The sequence below is a fragment of the Hylobates moloch genome, unplaced genomic scaffold, assembly GCF_009828535.3.
Source record: "Hylobates moloch isolate HMO894 unplaced genomic scaffold, HMol_V3 SCAFFOLD_18, whole genome shotgun sequence".
In the NCBI taxonomy this organism is placed as follows: domain Eukaryota; kingdom Metazoa; phylum Chordata; class Mammalia; order Primates; family Hylobatidae; genus Hylobates; species Hylobates moloch.
In genome coordinates this window covers 29,476,163-29,501,421 of record NW_026652293.1, presented here as the reverse complement: position 1 = coordinate 29,501,421, position 25,259 = coordinate 29,476,163, and the positions used below count along the sequence as shown (strand labels likewise).

The window sequence follows — 25,259 nt, the reverse complement described above, 5'->3', positions numbered from 1 at the left end:
TACCCTGAGAATCTAGAAGGCCCCAGGCATATTCGAGGCTGTCCACATGCCCAGGAAAAATTTGAAAAGTCCCTAGTCTTTCACCTCTGGCTGACCTTAAGGATCTGGAAAAAAATGTAGTGAAGGCAAATGAATAAAACACTGCAATGAAGGAAGAATTTGGCATAGTAAGTTTTAAAAATTAATACAACCATGTGGTATCTATAAGAGACAGCCTTTAGATTAAAAGACAAAAATAGGTTGAAAGTAAAAGAATAGAAAAAGATATACCATGTAATCAGCAATGACAAGAGAGCTGGTAGAGCTACGCTAATATTGGACAAAATAAATCTCAGACGAAATTCATGCTAGAGCCAAGGAAGGACATTTTTTAATGATAAAAAGGTTAATCTGGGCCAGGCGTGGTGGCTCACGCCTGTAATCCCACCACTTTGGGAGGCCAAGGTGGGCGGATCACAAGGTTTGGAGATCGAGACCATCCTGGCTAACACAGTGAAACCCCATCTCTACTAAAAATACAAAAAATTAGCTGGGTGTGGTGGTGGGCGCCTGTAGTCCCAGCTACTTGGGAGGCTGAGGCAGGAGAATGGTGTGAATCTGGGAGCTGGAGCTTGCAGTGAGCCAAGATCACACCATTGCACCATTGCACTGCAGCCTGGGTGACAGGGCGAGACTCCATCTCAAAAAAAAAAAAAGGTCAATCCATCAGGAAGGCATAACAATTATAAATACATATGCACCTAACAGAACCTCAGAACCATGAAACTGGAAGAATTGAAAGGAGAAATAGACAACTCAACAATAATAGGGGAAGACATCAATATCCCACTTGCAATAATAGAACTAGGCAGGAGGAAGACAAGGAAACAGAAGACTTGAATAATATCTTAAAACAATCAGACCTAGTAGACATCTATAGAACACTCCACCCAACAATAGCCAAATATACACTTTCAAGTGTGCATGGAACATTCTCTAAGAAATACCATTTTTTAGACCATAAAGACCATATAGGTCATAAATTAAGTGTCAGTATACTTAAAAGGATTGAAATCACACAAGGTATGTTCTCCAACCTCAATGGTATGAAATTAAAAATCAATAACAAAAGGAAACTTGGTAAATTCTGAAATGTGGAATTAAACAATACACTCCTAACCAATGGGTCAAAGAAGAAATCACAAGGGAAATTAGAAAATATTTTGAGATGAATGAAAATGCAGCATACCAAAACTTATGCGATACACTTAACATAGTACTTGGAGATATAGTTACAGCTGCAAATGTCTATAGTAAAATAGAATATCTCAAATAATAATCCTCCCATCCATCTAAGAAACTAGATAAAGAGAAAATTAAACCCAAAGCAAACAGGAGGAAGAAAATAATAAACGCTACAGTACAAATAAATGAACTAGAGAATAGAAAAACAATAGAGAAAAATCAACAAAACCAAAAGTCAGTCCTCTGAAAAGATCAACAAAATTGCCAATTATTTGCCTAAACTGATGAATTAAAAAAAGTAAACTCAAACTATTAAAGTCAAGAATGAAACAGGGGTCACCCCTACTGACCTTATGAAAGTAAAAAAGGTTTTATGATAATACTATGAACAATTGTATGGCAACAAATTAGATAACCTAGATGAAATGGACAAATTGATAGAAAGGTACAGACTACCAAAATTGACTCAAGAAGAAATAGAAAATAAATAAATAACAAGTAAAGAAGTTTAATTAGTAATAAAAAAAATTTCCACAAAGAAAAGCCTAGAACCAGATGGCTTCACTAGGGGTTTCTGCCAAATGTTTAAAAATTGTTAACATGAATCTTTCACAAACTTCCAAAAAAAAGAGGAGGAGGGAACACATCCCAGCTGATTTTATGAAGCCAATATTATTTTGATACAAAACCAAAAACATTATAAGAAAACTGCAGACCAATATCACTTATTAATATAGATGTGGAAATCTTCAAGCAAATACTAGCAAGAGAATCCAGCAATTTATAAAAGGAAATATACAGCATGACCAAATGGGTCCCAGGATTATCCCAAGGTTGCAAGTTTGGTTTAACATGTGAAAACCAATCAAAGTAACGTACCATATTAACAGGCAAAAGTCACATGTTCATCTTAATAGACACAGACAAACCATTTGACAAAATCCAACACCCTTTTATGATAGAAATACTCAACAAAATAGGACTAAAAGGGACCTTCCTCAACCCAATAAAGGCCATCTGTGAAAAACCCACAATTAACATCATACTTAGCAGTGACGGACTGAATGCTTTCCCTCTAAGATCAGGAACAAATCAAGAAACTCTACACTCAACAGTTCTATTCAACATTTTACTTGATGATCTAGCAAGGGTAGTTAGACACGAAGAAGAAATAAATGGTATCCAGGTTTGAAAGGTACATATAACACTATCTCTACTTGCATGTGATATGGTCTTGTATGTAGAAGATCCTAAGGAATATACTCACACAAGTACTATTAGAACTGATAAAAAGGGTTCAGCAAGGTTGCAGGATACAGGATCAATATACAAAAATCAATTGTATTCTTATTCATTTAGCAATGAACAATCTGAAAATAGAACTAAGGAAACAGTTCCATGTACCATAGCATCAAAAGAGTAAAATACTTACGAGTATATTTAACAAAATAAATGCAAGACTTGTATACCGAAAATGACAAAACATCATTCAAAGAACTAAAGAAGATCTAAATAATAAAAAGACATTCCATGATTATGAATCAAAAGACTTCATATTGTTAACATGGAAATATTCTCCCAGTTGATCTACAGACTCAATGCAATTCCTATTAAAATCCCAGCTGCTGTTTTCTTTATTTGTGGAACTTGACAAGCTAATTCTAAAATTCATATGGAAAAAGCAAGAGACCCAGAATAGCTAAGACAAACTTGAAAAAGAATAACAAAATTGAGGGACTTATACTTCTTACATACAAAGCTACAGTCATCAAGACAGTATAGTACTGGCATAAGGATAGACATATAGATCAATCAAATAAAATTGAGAGTTCAGAAATAAACCCTTACATTTATGGGCAACTGATTTTTTACAATGGTGCCAAGGCAATTCTATGAGGGAAACTAAAGTCTTTTTAACAAATGGTGAAGGGACAAATGGATAACCATGTGCAAAAGAATGAATGTGGATCCCTGCCTCATGCCATATACAAAAATTTACTCAACATAGATCAAAGACCTAAATGTAATAGATAAAACTGTAGAACTCTCAGAAGAAAATTCATGAAGTAAATCTTCATGGCTTTGAAATTGACAATGGAGTCTTAGGTATGACACCAAAATTACTAGCAACAAGAACAAAAAATAAATTGGATTTCATCAAAATGAAAACTCTTTTGCTTCTATGTGTACCATCATGAAAGTGTGACAATTGATAATGCATAAAGTTAAAGAAAATATTTGACAATTACATATCTGATAAAGGACTTGCATTCAGGATATATAAAGAACTCTCACTACTCAGCTAGCTTCCCTGGTCCATGTGGTCTATGAATGGGACTGGGGCTCTTGGAGGTATTTGAAGCAGTGGTTCCTAAACTCTACTGCACCCAAGAATAGGGCTGACAGATTTAGGAAGTAAAAAACACAAAACACCCAGTCAAATTTAAGTTTCAGATAAATAATGAATAATTTTTTAGTATAACCAAGCCCCATGTGACGTTTGGGACAAATTTAACTGACTATCCAGTGTTTTATGTGGCAATCCTGTCCAAGAATCACCTTGAGGCTTCTTAAATGCAGATCCTGGGTCCAGCCTCAGAGAGCATAATTCAGCAGGTCTGAGATGGGACTGAGGGAGCTGCCCCCTTAACCATCGCAGGGGACTCTGATGTGAGTGTCCGGGTCACACTTTGAGAAACACTGATGAGATTCTCTAAGGGAGTCATAAGAACTTCAACAGCTGCTAGCCATACTCCTTAGTTGGGGTTATGCAAATAGAAAACAAAGCTACTCATATTCTAAATCAACATATAACATGGAAAGGCACATTTTATAAAAATCTATGCCTTGAAATAGTTTAGGGTGTCAAATAAAAGGGCAAAGCCGAACAAGATAAAACCAAAAGAAGGGATCTAACTAGGTTCCCTGTGTTACTTTCCTGCCGTATTTCCAGGAAAACTGGCCACTATGATCGGTCCAGGCAGATTATGGCAGGCATCTTATGCAACAGGAAATGTAGACCTTTATGCATTTTTCCATCTATTTAATTCAGATTGCCCAAGTTTCAGCACTTTATGCTCTAATTCAGCTCTGAACACAATTCTGAACACATTCCTTCTGTTACACTACAGAAAGCTGAAAACCACCACAACTGTTGCCTGAACCCCCAGAGACAGGACAATCACATCCAATGTGAGCCTTCAGTGTAATGAAGACCAAAGACCACTGGCTGGTGAGTGGATTTCAGGCCTGCTCTACAGGATGAAATTAACTTAAATGCTACTACAGGTGGCTGTTTTAAAAATATGACTATCTTCTAATGACCGAAGAGACTTAGAGCCCCACCTGGGACTAATTCTCTGTCAGAGAAGACACATCCCCACTCCAATCACATCTGCAATGGGAGAAGAAACCCAACTCACTTTCCATCCACAGCCTCAACAATCTTGACCTCAATCTCCTGTTCATACAGTGTACGCAGCATCCGGTCCCGCCTGTCCTTTCTGCGTTTGAGGTTTATCATGAAAATCTAATGCAAAAAGAAAAAGGGAAAAGACATATAAATTACTTAAGTCTTCTTTTAGGCTGTTTGAAAAGTTTAGTAAATGTTTTAGATAGAAGAAGGAGTGGAAAGGATAGGAAGAACTGTCGTAAAAATTCACTTCTATCTCATATCAGTGTTTAAGGTAAATGATATTAATTCAAATTGAATTATTTTCAAAACTCAACTCTTTGTAGTGACTTAACTTTCTTTGTTTCTCTGATGTTCATTGATAAATATGTTCCCCCTTCTCTTGAAATAGGAAAATTAAAAAACTACTCTTTAAGAGGTCAAAGGACAATATGATCCTATGTTTAGAAAAACCTAAAGACGCCACCAAAAAACCATTAGAATTGATAAACAGCTTCAGTAAAGTTGCAAGATACAAAGTCAACACACAAAAATCATCAGCATTTATATATGCTAACAACAAACAATCTGAAAAAGAAATAGAAAAAGCAATCCCATTTACAATAGCTACAAAAAAATTTAATACTTAGGAATAAATTTAACCAAAGAAAGTAAAGATCTTAATAATGAAAACTATAAAACACTGATGAAAGAAATGGAAGGATATTAAAAAAAGAAAGGTATCCCATGTTCATGGATTGGAATAATTAATGTTGCTAAAGTGTCCATACTATCAAGTGTGATAAACAGAGTCAATGCAATCCCTACCAAAATACAAATGACATTTTTTGTAGAAACAGAAAAAAAATCTTAAAATTTTCATGGAACCACAAAAGACCCTGAATAGCCAAAGCTGTCCTGAACAAAAAGAACAGCTCAAGGCAGCACACTACCTGCCTTTAAAATATGCTACAAAGCTATAGTAACCAAAACAGCATGGTACTGGCATAAGAATAGACACCACACAGACCAATGGAACAGAATAGAGAACCAGAAATAAGTGCACACATTTACAGCCAACTCATTTTCAACAAGGACAACAAGAGTTACAGATAATGAGGATGTCCTCACTATTCCCAGATTTAATGAACCATAGAAGTATCTAAAGCTTTGTGAATGCCATTACAGGTAAATCAATGTTTTAACAAATAAGGTCCTTTTGCTACAAACAGTAAGAAACATTTTAAATGTTAAACTAGTGACTTTAACTGCCAGTGAGAAATGATGATGACACATAGCATGGTAAAGCAGAAACCTATAGAAACAAGTCAGGTGGTGTTGACTTCATACTGACTAACCATCTGGATGACTTTGAGGAGACATTAATGTTTCTGGGTCCAGTTCTATAAAAATAGGGAGGTGAACAAACTCGTCTTTCAAATTCAGTACAGATTAAAATGTCTAAGATAGGTGGTTTATAATAAAGTTGGCTTTCTGCTATGGCCAGAATAAAGGAGAAACTTTGTCTTAGAACCAGTCTAGAATTCTGTGTTAAGGTTTGGTTCACATGGTCATTCTGAGTGCAGTCATAAATATATGTTTCACTGGAATTAAAAGCTACACTAACTAAAATTTCAACCCTTCCTTGCAAAATAATCTCATTTCTATCCATTTATAAATCCCTGGGCATAGAAACTGATGGAGGAGCAAGATATTCTCTTTGAAGAAATTGTCTACCTGATTTAGGGCCAAGTAGATTAAGTGCATCCTAATTTTACTACCTTCCTTGTTTACCTAACTGGATAATTATTTTGTAAAAAACATAATTTTCTGTGGTGACTCTATTTGCTTCATTACTTCGGACTTTATAACTTAATGGGTTGTGTTCTTTTAGTCAGAATCATACTGTGATGGGTCATGCCTCATCCCCTAATTTTCCAGATATGGAAAGGAAAGGGCATTTTCTCAGGTATAAACATGAAGCCAACTGAGGTCACTCTAAGAGAACAAAAACAAAACAGGACAAAAAATCAACAGAAATAAATCCAAAAAGGCCCCCAAAACCAGAGACCTCCAGTCCGGGAAGACTTTTAGTAAATAACAATCCAGTTCCAGTCCCTGCCAGGACAAGTGCAATAAAACTGTAGCCACGAAGTAAAAACACAGACGGCTCGCTCATACTTAGTGAACAGTAAACAGAGAAAAGAGTGTCACAGCCAAATGCAGCCCAGACACCACCAGTGAGGTCACAGAGTGCAAGGAGGATTGAAAAGCCCCTGAAAAGCCCTTTTTCTACCATGCTATCTCTGTTCCATACAGAGAGGTGACTAACCTCAGACTCAGGAAAGTAGAGTCTCTGAGCCTGTGCCACTTCACGGAGTAGGCTTTCTCCTGAAGGGCTCTAGGAGTGACCCAGTCCTTACACCGTGTCCTGCCCAAACAAGACCAGAACTGGAAGATCCTGGTTTTGTCTTATTTTATTTGCTTTGGTTTGGTCCTCATAGCAATGTTTTTAGGAGGAGAAATGAATCTATGTAAGGACACTTGGGTCCTTTCACCTCGGGAACCGAGAGAGAGCTGTAGGGAAGGAAAGTTACAGTAATATGTGGAAGCTGGTCCACTGTGGGTGTGGGACAACCTTCTCTGTAGCCCTGATCATTTTTAAAAACTATTTGCAAATGAGTCTTATTCCTGTCTACTACCTGTAGCTCATCTCTTCTCATTCTGCCTTTTGTGGAAACAGCATAGTAGCTGTTAACTCTTCCCCATTTAATATTCATGAAATACTCTTTCCCCCTTCCTGAAGTATAGCTCCAAATCAGTTTTATGGAAGAAATCTTAATTCCCAGTTCCAGTGTCAAATCCCTTTGAGAAGGCTGTACTCTGGGGACATGTACATATATGTATGTATATGTTACCATGTGATAAACAAGGCATCTTCCTTCGATTAATCAGTGGCAATGAGCACCAAGCTCAAAGCCTGATCTGTTACATATCCAGAGTCCATGGAAGAGTTCTCAGTTTGTGGACTCCTGAGGCACTGCCCTAGCTTCTAGACCACCAAGCTCCTTCTGAATACTGTTCAGCAGCTACAGGAGACACCCATGAGAGAGTCAGTGACGTGGAGTCACAATCCCTGCCAAGTATCTGTTATGCATATTACCAGGAGGGGAACCTCTTAATATTTCTGCTTCATTCTTTATACAACTAAAACTTAATAATAAATACTACCCTTAGAATATTATTAGGAAGTTCTTGCCTGCTGAAAGGCAGAATTTTAGAACAAATATGTTTTTTTTTCTTTCTTTGTCCTCTCAACCCTGCTCACCAACCTTTTTCCATGGAAGAATAGTAGAAAAAAAAGAAAGCACAGAAAGTTCCAGAATAGTTTCCACTTGCTCAGATGTGGCAGAATAAAGTTAAAGTCCTCCATATCTAAAACATGTATCCTCTCTTACTCTTGAATTTTGATAAAAAGGTTGATTAAAATTATCACAATATCGCCTCCTAGAAAATATCAAATTCACTTTCATTACTAAATGGTAATTTCTTTCTAAGTAAATGATTAACTACCTTTTATCATGATACTCCTTTTTTTAAGATAAGGAAACTGAGGAACAACAAAAACCAAGTAGTTTTCCCAAGACCTCAGAGCCATTTCAGCAACCAAGCCAGTCTTGCTGGCTCTCAGATGCAAGCTCAGGCTTGTGTTCCAAAATGAACACACAAGCCTGCACATGCATGCATGTGCACACACATATAGACACCTTTCCTACCTCATCAAATCCCATCTTGTCTGGATATTTAGGGACAACTGAGACATACTGGGAGGGTTCCATTGGAGGACGGTCAACTGGAAGACACAAGAAACATGCAGAGTGCTTTGTTAATGAAAGGGTCAGAAATCAGAATTCCACCCGCATGCCTGATCTCTAGGGTTGGAATACAACTTGGAAATACAGGGCAGGGGACAACGGCAGCAGTTCTCCAGGACTGAGTAGCCACACAGGAACCCTGCTGGTCAGGGCACTGGTTTCAAGAGCATTTGTTTATATGGCGATTGCAACATTTGCTCCACTTCCCTTAAGACTTATTTCAAGAATATTTGGAAGGCAGTTTAGGATAATGGTTAAGAGGAAGGGCTCCAGAGTCGGATGATCTGGGTCCAAACCTTGGTTTGCGAAGGAGTAGGAGAGTTAGGGGACCTCTTTAAGCTCATTTCTTTGGTGTAAAACTGGGATAATAGAAGTGTATCTGTGTTATAAAATTTAAATGAGACCTGCGTGCTCACCACTTTAATACAGTAAATGCTCAACAACTCTTAGCTATTACTTACTATGGCCCATGATGAAAGAGCTCAGAAATAGGCTAGAATTTTTACTGAAAAACACTTTTTTCTCTGCATTTAAAATTGTCAAAGTGTGGGACTATTTTTATCCCACCTGGGCAGGTTTAGCTGTGGGTGCACAAAAGGTCCTTTGCTTTAACAGGATCTAACCACGGAGAGCTGGCCCATGTCTAATGGGAAGATTCCAAGTGGGAGCGACACTACTTCTTCAATAATGAAAGTTTTATTTATTTGATACTCTAATAAAGCTTCCTTTGCAAACTATGTATTTTAAAGGTTGGAAGTGATATTGGTTAAGAAACCTGAAAAGGCCTTGAAGAATGTTTAGTATTATAAAAATTCAAAGTCCTCGAAGAATGTTTAGTATTATACAAATTCAAAGTCCTCATTTGATTTTCCTTAAAGGGATAATACAAGAAAATTTAAAATGATAGCTGGTAACTGGGTTGTTGAGAGAACTATGGGTAATGGCCATGACTACTGTAACGTATCTGTTCACCTCTATTCCAGGCACAGGCGAGGAATACACTCTCTTGCCCTTGAAGTTACTTAGGGCTCTATGACTTTCTGGGGGAAGTTTACAGTGTGGTGCTGCTGCTCCACTCTCCAAGAGCTCCCCCAACAGTGCCCCTGGTCCCACCACTGTGCTCATAGCGGCATGTGTGGATATGGAGCAGATGCAATTGGAAGCAGCCTGGAACATTGCATCAACACATGGAGGGCAGCTCCCAGGAAAGACACCTGCTCTGCAGACTTGGATAGCAAGAAATAAGCCATTGTTATATGAAGTCAATCAGATTTTTATATTCCAGTGTAACTTTGCTCATCCTGAGATACTGTCCAAAGGATATGATCTGTTTAACTTCACTGAAATATTATAGAGAAATCCTGACATCCAATTTTACTTATTGGCGAATGATGTGAAATTCTAGAACACAGTGAGATGGAGTTCTTAGGCCAAACACAAGAGCTGGTCTCATTACTTCAAACTTGAAACTTATAGTCATATTTCTGTGCATATGCAGTGCATGTGTTTGTCTTCCCAATAGCAGCCCAGAATATTCTGGTCCTTTCTGTTCCACTCCACTCCTTATTAGTTTCTTTTAAAATCAACAGGGAGGGTCCACCAGGTACAGGGTTAGGTTTTTAAGAGAAAGAAGCTTAATGTACCAGCTTCCTCCTGTTCATGATATTGTCTGAGGAGCTCTCTTGCTCTCCCTCCTGGGGCCTGAGACTTGGGAGGGTGTTATATTTTGAGTTACCCATTCTAGGCTGCTGGTCTCCTTTGGACTCACATGGCCTGTGTGGCTTTCACATTTCAGCCAAAGAGACTGCTTTTAGCCACTTTGTTTCCATCAAACATAGGCAGTCATTGCATTCACAGGACAAGTGTTGCAAAAAAAAAGCCACAAGTGGTTGGCTCCCGAAAGTCATCACTGGGCAAAAATATCAGAGAAGTGTGCTTGGGTTTTGCCACTGAAGGCAGCAGTAAGCCACAGAGGAAAACAGGAAGTGATACAGTGAGTCAGACCTAAGAAACTTAGTCTGTGGGGAGAAGGATGTATCTTTGCTGACAACAGACTTGAAGGTTAGGTATATCCTGGCTTCTGTTTGTAGTCATTTCTGACTCCATCATTCATAATTGATCTGGTCTCTCATTAAATCCCTTCCTGGAAATAATCCTTCCCTGTACTGCCACTTGGGACAATGGGCTTCACTGCTTTCAGGATAGTTTCAAGATCTAATGTGAATAATTAACAGCCATTGTTACAGAGGTCTTATCACTCACAGAACCCAGAGTTCTGTGAGTGATACATATGTCACATATATACCTGACATATATAATCACATATATTTAATGTTCACATGTACCGTGGGATACGTATGAGTGTCTCTATTTTTATAGACAAGGAAACAAACATTAAATAACTTGCCCAAGATCACAGAGCTGATAGAGCTGGTATTTGAACCTAGGTCTTACTCCTCCACCGGAGCTCTTAATTCCCATTCCACATCATCCCCAGAGCTAGTCCTTGGTGGCCACTGGTATTATTAGCCAACCAGGCAACTGGGCTGGGTCCAGAGTAGCTGATTTAAGCCCAGTCATGTCTGGAAAAGTACCTGACAGACTGTACTTGGATCAAATCCTACCGCTTCTTCTCTATAATTTCTCCTGAACTTCTTCCATTGTTGCAGCCTAGCTTGGGTCCTTACCCACTGTGCCTGGGCTGTTTTTGATTTTTTTCAAACACTCACATGTTCTCAGTCTCTCCTATTCTAATTAATCATGCTCACTGTTGTCAAAATAATCTTCCACCGTACAGCTCTGTTCCCAACCGTAACAGTTACACTCAATACTACACTTAAGGGCTTAATGGGTTGCTAGGTGTTTTCACAGTCACCATGTAATTTTATCTTCACTTTTTTGTGGTGGTTGGTTTTTTTTTTTTACAACTAAAGAAACTGAGACCAAGCCAGACGTAGACATGTCCAAGGTCAAATACTGAGTGATTGGTGGGGCTGGAACTCAGTTTTAGACCTGACTTCAAATCCAATTATCTTAATAATTTTTACATGATGTACTGTTGTCTCAAAATGTCAATACTGAGAGCAGGTACCTGAGACTTCCTATCACCTTATGCTGTAATTTGCAAGAGTAATCTCCTCATGCTTTATAAACCATTTAAATCTAACATCTTTATAAGATCTGGCCTCCTGTCATTCATCTCCCAAAGGCAGCACATCTCCAAATTCTCTGTGCAGCTTCTAATGTACTAAATGAATTATCACATGAAAAGAGATGGGCACAGTGCTTTTAATAAGTGTTAGTCATTGTCGTCATAACCCTTCTCCCAAAACTCCAGTCTACAATTCAGAAATTCCCCGACCATCTCCTTCACAAGATTTTCAATTCTCGTCCACTGATGCCTGATAAAACCCTAATCCTGGTTAAACCTGTTGCCCACTTACTCAGCACCAAGAGGACTACTGTGAGAAACATACACAACTGTGTTGACTGAGTCACTTCAAAGCTACAATCACAGATGTCAAGTTGGCACTTGACACCACCAAATGATGTAACTGTCCTTTCATAGTAAATTTATTTTCCCACTCTTTGAGAGATTGTATCTTTTGCCTTCTCTCTCCTAAAATCTCCAAAATCTCTGTCTAGCTCATGACTGGCCTATATACTTCAGAAAGAAAATATTCAAAATCAAATGAGATCTACCTTTTCAATCCACCTCAAGTCCACAAACCAAACTGCATATGTATCAATACATTCTGCCATCCCATCTGCCATATTAGATGAAGTTTCGATCTAGTATAGCCTCTCCAATATTGTTCTGGGCTGCAACCCAGGATAAAATCCCTCTTGTTTTCACCTTACAATTACCTTCTCTTCTACATCATCAAGATCTCCTCATATATTGGATCCTTGTGATTGGCATACAAGCATACTGTTATATTTCTATTTTTTTAAAAAAACAGTATAAACAGACAAACCCAACCTAACCAGAAAAACCTTTCCTTTGACCTCTCACCCCTAACAGCCTCCATCCGATTTCTCCATTCCCCATCCCATCAAGATTCAGCTTTCTCATCTCCCCATTGGCTTCTCTCCAGTCCACTTGAATGGATTTGTGTTCTCATCATTGCACTGAAGTGGCCCATATCAAGGTCATCACAGACCTCTCTCTTGACAGAACCAATGACCAATTCTTTATCCTTATTTTCCTTGGCTTCTCAGAAGCATCTTGGCTCCGTCTTGAAACACTTCTCAATTTTTCCTCCTAGCTCTCTGGCTGTTTTGTCTTCCCCAGGGATCTGTCCTCTTCTCATCCTATGTTCTTTTACTACATGAGTTCAGACTGTTCCACAGCTTCAAATATCCTTCTGATGCTGATGATTCTCAAATATCTGTCTCTAGCTGGAGTTTCTTCCCTGAACCCCAGACTCATATATCTGACTATCTTCTGCCTTTCTATTTAGATGCCTATTAAATATCTTAAGCTTATGTGACCAAAACTACCTCCCCGCCCCCAGTCTTTTTCTATAAAGTCTTTCCCATCTCAGTAAATGGCATATCAGGCTAAAATCTTGGACTCATTCTTGATTCATTTCTTTCCTTCATGGACTGCATTCAGGTCTCTGTAAGTCCTGTTGCTCCACCACCAAAATATATCCTCAACCTGTCTGTTTCTCATCACCTCTTTGCTAGAGCTCACATCCCAATCACCATCATGTCCCACCAGGAGAGAGGTACTGGTCCCCTACACTCTAGTATCCTCACCATAGCCCAAATGATCCTTCTAAATGCACAAGTCACATCAGGCCACGCCCCCTCTGCCCCACCCCATCTTCCACGGATTCCCATTACTCTTGGAGTAAAATCTAAATTCCTTACCACGGCCAGAATGTTCAGTGTGATCTGGACATTTCTTCTTCCATGACTTCATCTCCCTTGACCCAACTCCTTCTTTATACCCCAATCATGCTGGCCTTTTGTCCCTGGAACACCCCCAAGCTTTTCCTGTCTAACAGTCTTTACATGTGCTGTTCTTTCCACTTGGGACATTCTTCATCCAAATATTCATATAGCTGCTTCCCAGATATATTGTCTGTTGTCTAACTCTCTGTGTTAGAATATAAGTTCCCTGATGGCAGGGCTTCTGCCTGTTTCGTTCACTGCTGTATGCCCAGCATCTTGAACAATCTGCAGGGTACAGTATGTGTTGAAAAAATCCTTACAGCCTGATTATCTCTTCTAACACCTTCATTGGCTCCTTAAGATGGGAATTTTTCTTTAGCTGAGCATTCAAAGACTACAACAATGAAGCCACCCCACTCTCTCAAACTTTATTTCTGCCTACTGTTTTAAGTCAGCTCTCCTTCAGCATGAGAATACTTTGTCTTTTCTTGGTCTGTTTCCTCTGCCTGTAGTGTCCTCACCATACCACTCTTCTTGTTTAAATTTTACACTTGTACCCAAGCTTAGCTTAAGAACCATTAGGACTTGAGGCTCTCCTGGATCACATAGCCCATAGCAATCTCTCTCTATCCCAATTCCTATTTCTTTGATATTTTCTCCTTTCTCAAAATGCTATACTGTGTTGTTAGTGTTTTTTTAAACGTCTGTCTGTTTCTCCTATTAAATCATACATACCTGAAAACAGAGAATTGATCATAAAATGTTTTGAATCCCCAGTACCTTCAGAGAGGACACATACATTACAGGCATTCTATGTTTGCTCATGAATAAAATGCATGTACTAATGCAAGCTTGTTCAACTGTGGCCCGCAGGCCACATGTGGCCCAGGATTGCTCTGAATGTGACCCAATACAAATTTGTAAAGTTTCTTAAAATTCTATGTGATTCTTTTTGTGATTTTTTTTTTTAGCTCATTTGTTGTGTCAGTATATTTTATGTGTGGCCCAAGACAATCTTTCTTCTTCCAATGTGGCTCATGGAAGTCAAAATATTGGACACCCCGTTCCTATTCTTCAATCAGTATAGTCTAACAACACTATTAGCAGCGATTTATTTACTGCTCATTGGGTTCCAGGCACTATGCAAAGTGTTTTTAACACCTAGTTAATCTTTTATTAGAGAAGGATACTTGACTGATAGGATTTTGTCGTTACCAATTTTTTATTAATCTTACATGGACTTCTAGGCCATACTTCTGCATTATACCCCTCAAAATTTTATCTTTCCAACATTTTCTTACTCCGATTATGTTCTATATTTTTAAAATTCAGAAAAGGTGGTAAGTATAAGAATGAAATAAAATGCGATATGTAAAGTGCTTAGCACTAGAGGTGGCATGTGTTGGGAGATCAATGATGAAAGCTATAATTTACAGGTTCTTCTCAAATGAACTCTACCTGGCTAGCATGGTAGTGTGCATATTTGTAATTTGCAATCATTAAAATCTTTATTGATGACATGTGCATTTCTATTTACCGAGAACTTACACTCTCAGCCCTGTGGGAGAAAACAAGAGAACATAAGGTCTAGCTGGCCTCTCTCTGAGGCCAGAGAGACTCTTCCTACTTGAGAGTTGAGACCAAGAGCCATGAAACAGGGATAATAAGGGACAGCACTTTATCGAGAGCTAAATGGAGTCGTAATAATAGCAACACCTCATTATTTTATGGAGTTGATATATTCTTTTATTTGCTCTTCTCAACATTGCAAAATCACTCTATAGATGAAGAAACTAAAGTCCTGAAATCTGATTCTCCCTTCATAAGTGACAGTGTGTAAGTTCAAGCCCATTATTCTGGCTTTGGGTTCAGTGCCCTTGTCAATACAGTTTTCATTCATTCATTTGCTCATTTGTTCATGCATTCAGCAGATTTTTTTTGGTAACAACTACATGCCATGCACTGTGCTAGATACAAAGCAATAAGATGTCACCCATATCCTTTAGGGCCTAGAACATAGGGAAAGCAGCAGAAAAAGTATGTGTTAAAGAAATTCGCAAAGGAGATTCCTGAGGGCTGGTTCAAGAAATACTGTCACAGTGAACCAGCTCCTTATTTCATCATTTCATCATCATTCATTCAGTCATTTAACAAATATTTGCTAGGCATCTACCAGGTGACAATGTGCTAGGTCCTGAGACTAATATGATGAAAAAGGAATTTATAGTGTAGGAGCAAAGGAGTGGGAAACAGATACTCATAGACAACTCAATGGATCTAAAAATAAACTCATAGTCTATTCTTTTCTTTTCTTTTTCTTTCTTTCTTTTTTTTTTTTTTGAGATGGAGTCTCACTCTGTCACTCAGGCTGGAGTACAATGGCACGATCTTGGCTCACTGCAACCTCCGCCTCCTCCTGGGTTCAAGCAATTCTCCTGCCTCAGCCTCCAGAGTAACTGGGACTACAGATGTGCACCACCATGCCCGGCTTATTTTTGTATTTTTAGTAGAGACAGGTTTCACCGTGTTGTCCAGGCTGATCCCAAACTCCTGACCTCAGGTGATCCACCTGCCTCGGCCTCCCAAAGTGCTGGGATTACAGGCATGAGCCACCACGCCAGCCATGGTCTCTCTTTTCAAACCTCTCCTTTATTCTACATGCCCTATTCCATTTAAAGTTCTTAAAATCACCCCCAGACACTCAAGACAGAACTTGGGAGTTTTCTCTATGCCTCCCTTTTGCTCATCCATCTACCAACAACTGTTGGCTATGTCCTTTCAAGCCTATGTCCTAAGCTTCTGTTCCTTCCTCTCCACTCCCACTGTTACTGCTCTAGCTCAGATCCTCACCACCTTTTGCCCAGTAACTGTGAAATGTCCAAAGTGGTCTCTTCACCTCAGGCCTGAGACCAGCAGCCACTGCCCATGCATCCCATGCATGCTCCACCTACACTTCTCTTACCTCTAGAGTGACCTTTCTAAATCCAAATTCAACCTGACATTTCTGTACTAAAATCTTTTTGAGAGTGCCCATCCTTTCAGCTAAAGCCCAAATACCTTCTTATACATCAGAGTCTCTTGACAGGGCTCCTGCCCACTTTCTAGCCTCAGTTCCTGCCGTTCCTCCCTAATCACCTCCACTGCCCACATACACACCTCCTGTGCTCTACTGATGAATAATAGAAAATAGACCCCACTTTGGGAAGCCATTTCAACATCTTCCCCTAGGTTAGGTGGATTGGTTACTTTCTCTTTTAGCCACCATTGTACATCACACATAATAAAAAGCATAGCTACTGATGACTAAGCACAGCAATTCATGCATCATGCCAGACCTAGAGGCAATAACAATAGTGTTTAAGGACATGAACTTTGGAGATAGCAAGATGGGTTCAAATCCCAATGTCATTTGTTTAGCAGAATGATCTAGGGCAAGTTACTTAAGGTAACATCTCATTATTTTTCATCTTTAATATGGGTATAATAAAACCCTTTCATTGAGTTGTTGCAAGGATTAATGAAACAATGTACAAAAAGTGCTTAGCACTTTATGATGTAACAGTGGTATCTGTTACATCATGTGCTGTTATTAATTTGAAGTCATAACTACTGTGACTGTATTAGACTTTTTACATATACCATATGAATCTGCCCAAAAACCCTGGAAGTTTTCATTATTTCCATTTTACAACTAAGGATATTACTTGCTCAAAGTCATATAATTAGAAAGCAGCCAAGTTAGGGTTTAAGTCCACACCACAAAACACTATTACAGCACTTATCAGATCTTTTGGAAAGTATTTACTTGTGTACCCAGCACTCTTCCAGGATGGGAAACTCACAGAAGGCAAAGACCTTGTCATATACATATTTCCCATAGGAAACGTTTAGGAAAGAATGAACAAATGAATAGCTATGTATTCAGCCAGGGGAGACTAATGGCTGTGAGATTCCAATCCTGGAAGAGGAGGGAAGCGGCTGGTATGGTCACTGTGGCAATGGAACAAGAGCCACCCCCTCTGTTCCTGGGTCACTCACTCATTGCTTCAATCTGCACATGGATGAGGTTCTCGATGTCTTCCTGCAGTGTCTGATGGGGCTTCAGGGGGATGGGCAGGTAGCCATAGTGCTCTCTGTTGCAGAGGTACATCTGGATGCCTGAGGATCCAAGAGAGGGACAAAGCCAACAATGAGAAAACACATTGCTGAGTAACAAGCGAGGGGAAGGAACCTGAACTGTGTTTGATGCTGAGTTTGACACTGCAATTAAATAAGTGGTTGTTTCAGATATGTCTATAGACCTAAAAAATGCTCCTTTATTTAAAAAGTAAAACACAGCATTGGGGACTAATAAAAACACTGGGCTATTCTTCAGCCCAGAGGAAATTGATTTTTTCTCTCTGAGGAAAAAGCAAACTCATGGCCTGGAATGAACAAAAAAAGCATGAACGGATCAAAAGGGAGGCAAGGAATTCCCATTCCGGAGAGCAGAATGGAACACTGTAATCCACCTACAGGAAATAACAAGAAAATGAGGACTGAAATCCACAATTGATATGAAAGCAAACAGGAAAATTCTGTAACACTGACAGATTATTAAAACTAAATCTAGGCATACATAGAACAAAAAATGAAAAAACAAAGGAAATTTAAAATTCTCCAAGATTCTCTCTGGTTTTATTGCTTCCCTTAGCAGGCATGGATTTGGAGCCAACCAACATACATGAAACTTCCAAAATCAGTTCACATAGAGACAAAAGAGTCTGCATTTCAGCATGTTCTGTTAAGAACCTGTAGTGTGACAATACCAGAAGTATACAATACCCTTCTCATATTCAAATTGTTCTTCATAGCCCCACCTGATAACTTGCAGAGTTATAAGGCATCTGTGTTTAACCAGACAGCTAGAAATATAGGAATCAGGATGGTCTCATACAGATCATTGGTCAGCAATTGACACTCCTGATCAATGAAAAGACTGCTTAGTGAAAAGGATGAGTCTGCCATGTATCCAAGCCTCTGGTCCATTTATCCAAGTCTCTGATTTGTTAATTGCGATAATCGTCAGTGTTTTTTGGAGAGAGAATTATCTGCATAGGGACTCCTCTATTTTGTGCAGATGAAATTTCCTCCAGTCAGCTACATCATCTGTCAAATCAGGTGAAGCTGTCTCATGGCATTAATAGAGAGGAAGGAGAAAAGAAAATAACCTTTATTCCCTGCTTTTACTGAATCTGGCTTGAATCAAGGCTGGTCTACCAAGCACTGTCCCTTCTCTTGCCTTCACCAAGCAAACTCATTAGCTCTGCTGTTTGCCCACATGAATGCTTCTGGGGAGCTTCAAAGTGCACCTTCTTGTAAAGTCATGATGAATTCAGGAAGTGGAAGGAAAAAGATATTAAAGTTACATCTCTACCCTAATTAGGCAAACCATTTTACCAATTAACTTTCTGAGGCTTCCATAAAAAAAAGATACGATACCTATCCAAACTATCCATCAAGTGTGAGGGTACAAGGAAGGCATTTTTAGACATGCAAGACCATAATATATTTACTTGCCATCATACTTTCTCAGAATGATGTGGGAGAAGGATGAGGAGGAAAGGAAGAGGAGGAGGAGGAAGAGGAGGATGATTAAAACCAGCAAGAAAGATTATAAACAACACGAACAGGAGAGTCAGTGTATAAGAGAAGAGAAATAAGTCTTAGGTTGATAGCTGCAGCACCACTCAGATTAGAATATATTAGAAAGCTCCAGAACAGACATCTTCACAAACATGCAGAAAAGGACATCTGACAAATCTGAACATTCTGAGAGGAGTTTGAGGTAATTAGTGATTAGTTTTGGATCATACTAGCAATAATAAAACTAAGCAAAAAAAAAAAAAAAGGCAATTATTAAAGGAATTGCCTCCAAAGAAAATTAATGGCAAAGGAAAACTAATCATGGCCTAAAAATGACCAAGCTTGGAGTTAGGCTTGCATGATTACAACAAGAACACTGACCATCAATCTGTTTGAAATTACATTGGGATAACAGGGTGATGAGAAGAATGTGTTTGCATGCAGAGGGCAAAAGGCAGAAAGAGAGCTAACTCCTCCCAGTCTGTAGTGGAGAGTTAATAAATAATGCCCACAGTGAAGCCAGAAAATCAAGAAGTAGCAATGCATGCATATTATTTAACATGGATGTAAATATTATACTAAAATGATCACTTAAAATAGATAAAAGTGGTTGCCTTCTGGAGGAGAGAAATGATGCAGGGTGATGTGCAGGGGACTGTTCATTTCTTAATAAACCATGGGGAACTATATGAATACTTTCAACCATGTGCATGGGCAGTTTGATAACAGAAAATTTAAAAGAAAATGTGTTAACAATTAGATAAAGTCTACGAAAGAGTCTGCACTCCCAGTGAATGCTGCTTCTGGGGAAGACAACTTTTCTTTTGAAAAAGAAAAGTGAATTATGCTACATTTTGAAGGACTTTATTTTTCTTTTAAACATATAAAACATTTTCTTGTACTCATATAGTACCTTAACATTGCAGATTGATATAATTATCCCTATCTTTGGTGATGAAAAATCAGACTCAGGCTGTCACTTGTCCGAGGTCACATAGTAAGTCATTAGTGCCAAATCTTTGTCCCTAAAGAGCCAATGCCAAGTGCTTTCTACCCACCCAGTAATTGGAAGCTCAGTTCCAAGACCATTAGTCACTAGGGGATTGCCATCCCTCCACATGGGGACAAATTTGATAGCTACCAGTGGTGTCCAGGATTTGTCTGCCCATTGCCCATATCACTTGCCTCTTTTGACTCACATCAGACATTTGGAAGACGACTGGCTGGCGCCGGGATTGTTCCTGTGGCCATGATACAGAACCCAGATCACTGGCCACAATGGGAGGTGAACTCTTGACCCTGGACTCATTACAGCCACAGAAACTCGCCTATGACCATATGTGCTCTCTTCTTGGGCTAGAGGGGTGGCCAAGCCCGGCTCACCAGCACACTTGGATTGCTCCTCACTCATCACCCACGTGGGGCAATGGCTAGAGTCCGGGGTGAAAGATTTAGGACCAAGGTTTGTGGTTGGATGGTCCTGCCTGGGACATAGATGATACACAGCTAGGGAGCTTCAGAAGAGTGAGAACAAAAGAATACCAATCATATTTCATGAAGAAAGAGGAAAGTGCTTTGCTTTGAAACTAAGGAAGGAAGAGCCTGGAGACATGCCCCGGACTGCACATGACTCCCAGGCTCATTCATGTTTCTCTGGAAAATACTTAGAGATAAGTACACTATTACCTTAAAATCCACAGTTGTCAAGAAATACCTTTCATATCCCCAAAATGACAGTGAATCTTTCCTGCCTTGACTCCTGCCCTGTTCATGGTCTGCACCGCCAATCTGGCCCTTAGCTTTCACTGCTTCATGACTATTAGTTGTGTTTTCACATGTAAAAATCTTAACTCCCAACTAACACCGTGCCAGGAACAGAAGGAAACACTTGGGAGTTCATCCTCTCTCTTTCCTTTTCTATCTCCTCTTCCAAAATGAGTCACCAAACAACTTTGGGTGTCTACCTGCTTTCAGTGTTCTAAAAAAGCCTTTGCAAAGTCTGACCAATAGCACACAAACTCCTGGTGAACAGGCCAAGCACAGGGCAGAGCTGAAAAATTCCTGCTTAACCTGAAGCACTTTTCCCATCCCAATATCCAGGTATTGGTTTCATACAATGTACCATAATAATTTAGTGCATGGGGTCATAATAATGCTTTGTGCAGTGACTATAAAGGAGGACTCTTAGGCAGTGCCATTCATGTAATTGTTAATATCTCACTTTCTTGGAACATCCTAACTTCAATTCAACCTCTGAAGGAAAGAGATCGGCACTCAAAGGACTCAAAAGTCCCTGACTTTGCTTCCCGTTCTGGGGAAGTCAGAGCAAATCACAGACCAACTGAAAGAAGCAGTTTCCATTAACGCTGACATAGGAATCTTTGCAAAAAACTTCCAATCATATGAGATTGCTTTTGCCTAGACACAAGGGCTACAAAATGCCTACACCTGGCCAAAGGGTCTAAATTACTCCAGCAGCCAAGGGGGAAATCAGCCTGACCCATTTCTACCAAATATTCTTATTCTCAGCAAATCTATAACTGATGAGTGGGACACTATGGCTTTAAGGAGAGTCTGATGTGTGAACTGTATCTTGAATTTGTATTAACATTCTCATCTGCCAGCCACTTCCTCAGCTGTCAGAGGATCTTTGCACCATCTTTTCCACCCTCAGTTATATGGCCACAGTGAGTTTATTCACCATCTTCTTGGTTTATGAACCTATTTTTGCTAGTGGTTAAGTGACACATTTCTGGCACATTAATAATGGAACCCGACTTCTGTCAGGAAAGTCTGAATTATCCTAACAAAGCTTTGCTCTGTTAGATGCCATGTGTCTTGCTGTTGAACTGCCCTTGTGAATTGTGTCCTCCTGAAGCAAGTGTAGGGTGAAATGAGAGAAATAACTTTCCTTCCTGTTCACCTGTCTTTCTCAAAAATCTCCAGGCCCCACTAGAAATGCTTTCCCAGTGGTTCATAAAAGACTTCAGTCTCGCTTTGCCTCTCTTTCACAGGGACTGAGGCCGAGACTGTTCGCTGCCTCTTTATCTGTTCTTTCCTTCTTCTAGAGTGTGAAAATTGCAGTGCATGCATGCAGAGAATAAAGATGACATTCTGAGCCTCCCTTACAGTGAGGTATTGTCCTGGGACTAAGCTCTGGCTAACGAGATTTGCATAGAAGTGCTGCATTCAACTTCTGGATTGCACCCTTCAAGGGACAGGGAGAGTTCTCCCTGCTGTTTCTGCCTTGCTGGCTGAAACGCATCCGTGGTGGTGAGATACCTGGGACTCCACAATTAAGGGCAGTATGTCGTAGAGAGTGAAAAGCGATACACAAGAAGCCTGGGACTCTGAACACTTTGTGGAACAAAGCCATTATAGCAGCTCAGACTTTTTCAAGAAGAAATAAACTTCCATTTTTAAAGTCTGGGGTCTTCGCCAGTGCTGTTTTAGGCCTCTGTGACAGTTTCCTAATTAATAAATGGACTTCTATAATAAACAACTGCAATGCAGTAGCACCACAGAGAACCAATCACCTTCCCATAATTCCGAACATCACCACCAGTCCCTGAAACTCAAAATAGAGTGGGTTTCTGGGTAGAGGCCAGCCCTGGCTCTTGGTCATTGGTGCTTCCAGGGACAGCAACATAGAGGGTGCTGGTATGGTTATTGCAGACAATTTACTGTCTCTCACTACCAGAAATATGAGGGTATTTTTTTTTAATAAGATGCACAAAACAAAGGAGCTGGTCATTTTGCTGTGTCTCCATGGTGGCACTACGACCAAAGACAAACAGTACCTGCTTGCCTGCTGGAGAAGGCAAAGACAATGATGTCATCAAAGGTCCAGGTGTAGTCCTGGTGTGGGGGGTAGAAAGTCAGCTTGTCCGAGGCCTCCTTCCTGAGGTCAATTAGGAAGGTGGAGTGGACCATGGGGACGGGGAAGCAGCCTGTCCTCTTCCATTCTCGAATCTGAACATAGTCTGGGGTCCTCTTATAGAAGCCCTGTAAAAGAGCAAATAGGTGGGTTGTGTTTTCTAATCTGAAGTCTTCATCCTTCTCATTCGCTAGACTGATTGTTTTCAAGTCATCACCAGCTACATACAAGCTCCCAAACAAAGCCACCTTCACTCCTCTTATGAATTTCCAAGTGAGCACAAGAAATGCTGTCTACATATAAAATTATACTAAAAGGGTCTTGATATAAGGAAGAATAACTTTGATTTCAGCATATCTCTTGATTTAATAATTTCATAAAAGTGTATTTTATGTTGACTTATGATTAAATATGAAGCATGAGTATTAAGAAGTGGCAGAGCAGTTAAGAGCACAGGTTCCAGTGTCAGACTCCCTGAGTTCAAATCCCACCTCAGCTACTTATTGTCTGTAAGTATGGGTCAAGTGACTCAACCTTGCTGCGCTTATTTCCTCATCTCTAAAACAGGGATGATGGCACTATCTACTCCATGGGGTTAGCTGTAAAATTTAAGTAAGGTAGAACCTGAATAGTGTTGAGACTACTGCCCAGCACCAAGAATGTATCAACAAATACCGGCTCCTATTAAAATGACATTACACTATGACTAATATTTGTAATTAAACATGCAGTACTTAGATATACAAATGAGGGTCTTCTTTCAATGCAGTTACTTAGTCAATATTCTGGTGAAGCTGCAGCTGCTCCACAGTTTTTGGGGATTCAGCTTCTGAAACTTCCTTCTGCACAAGCACACAGGACAACCAATTTCCTTATTCCAAAGCTTGAATCATTTCCAGAAAAGATGAAGATATATCTCAACAAAACATGCTTACAAAACATACTTGTGGAAGCTTTGCCAGGCATTTTGGAAAATGTTCTAGGTGATGGCAGGCTCCGTGGAATGAGTGTGAAGTTTTGCAAGGCCAGCACTCCGAAGGGCACGATACTCTGGAAGTTCTTATATGTTCATTGATCAGTTGCATCACTTCATGGTTACATTTCCTGTTGTAATTCAGCATCCACACATAAGGCACTACAGCCTCATCTACTTCGCTGACATTCCCTTCAGGTTCTAGAAGAGTGTCCTAGCTGAGCTAACCCTAATGCCAACCCCATGATAAGGGAGGAGGATCACAAATGAGGACTTAGAAGATGTGGGTCTCAGAGTCATCTTAATCACCTTCTAGCCGTTTGATCTTAGTCCATGCCTACCCTCTTTGGGCCTGAGTTTTTTCTCCTGAAAAATGGGATAACAGCTGCTCTGTCAATCTCATAGAGCTGCAGAATGAATCACATGTGATAAGGTCTATGAACCTATTTTGGGAACTGCAATACATTATATGAAGTATTATCATTACTATAATTTTTTTTATTAGCCTTTAACTTAAGGATCATTTAACATCCTCTATGGTTTTCCTAATACTTCAGCTTATGAGCAGTCTTCCAAGGGATAAAGCGGACTCAGGTTTTTTAAAGGGCTGCCTAAGTACTTGTGTCAAATATAAAGTTCTAGGTCACTTAGGAACAATATTCCCAGAATGATAAGCTTGGAAAATCCATGATGATGATGAATCACTGAATATCCTTGGGGTGGGGATGAGAAGGAAGGAAGCAGGGAAAGTGAGAGAGAATAAATGTGCCTCCTGCAAAGAGGCAGAGATGATGAATGTGTTTCTTTTTCCACATAAATTGAATCTTGCTGGTAATAATTCCTGTTCATTGGCCAGACAACATCAAGGACATTTTGTTTTGAATGAGTTTAAAGGCTCTGGGAACCAGGTCCTGCTTTGAACTTATGAAGTCACTGGCCCTTTCTATTCCTGCTCTAGTGGAGACTAACTGGGATGGTAGAAAGCCAAAAATAAATGGAGGAAAATAATACTTGTCCCTAAGTTGCTCAGAATTTAGTTTTACTGTTCAAAACAAGTGAGCACATTTCTCCTATTTGCTTTTAAGCCTGAAAGCAAATAAGGAGATAATACAAATTTGTAGGCTGCGGCCACTAGGATAACCCACCCTTGTTGCTGGTGTCAAAGCACAACTCATTAAAAACAACTCTCAAGTGATTCTGCCATGTGAAACACTGAAAATGTATGAATTTAAACAAATATAATGTTTTCTCCCAAGGAAGTGAATGGCCTTTAGAAATATGAACATATTACCTTCCCAAAAGAGACACAGAAAATAGCACACATTCGAAATCTCTTACAACTAGAAGAAATAATTACAACAAAAGAGGAATGCTTCATCCACTGGTGTACCG

At 39.5% G+C, this 25,259-nt stretch overlaps 1 protein-coding gene across 6 annotated transcripts in view; it reads right to left on the bottom strand.

Annotated features, from left to right (window-relative positions):
• The window catches only part of COLGALT2 (collagen beta(1-O)galactosyltransferase 2), a 100,838-nt gene that overhangs the window by 7,688 nt on the left and 67,891 nt on the right, over positions 1-25,259 (bottom strand). For all 6 annotated transcript variants that reach the window (XM_032136519.2, XM_058430644.1, XM_058430642.1 and 3 more), the window contains 4 exons: positions 22,818-23,022; positions 17,431-17,550; positions 8,392-8,468; positions 4,647-4,753 (listed from right to left, as the gene is read on the bottom strand). In XM_032136519.2, the coding sequence (XP_031992410.1) occupies positions 4,647-4,753; positions 8,392-8,468; positions 17,431-17,550; positions 22,818-23,022 (509 nt within the window). The remainder of the gene's footprint in view (positions 1-4,646; positions 4,754-8,391; positions 8,469-17,430; positions 17,551-22,817; positions 23,023-25,259) is intronic.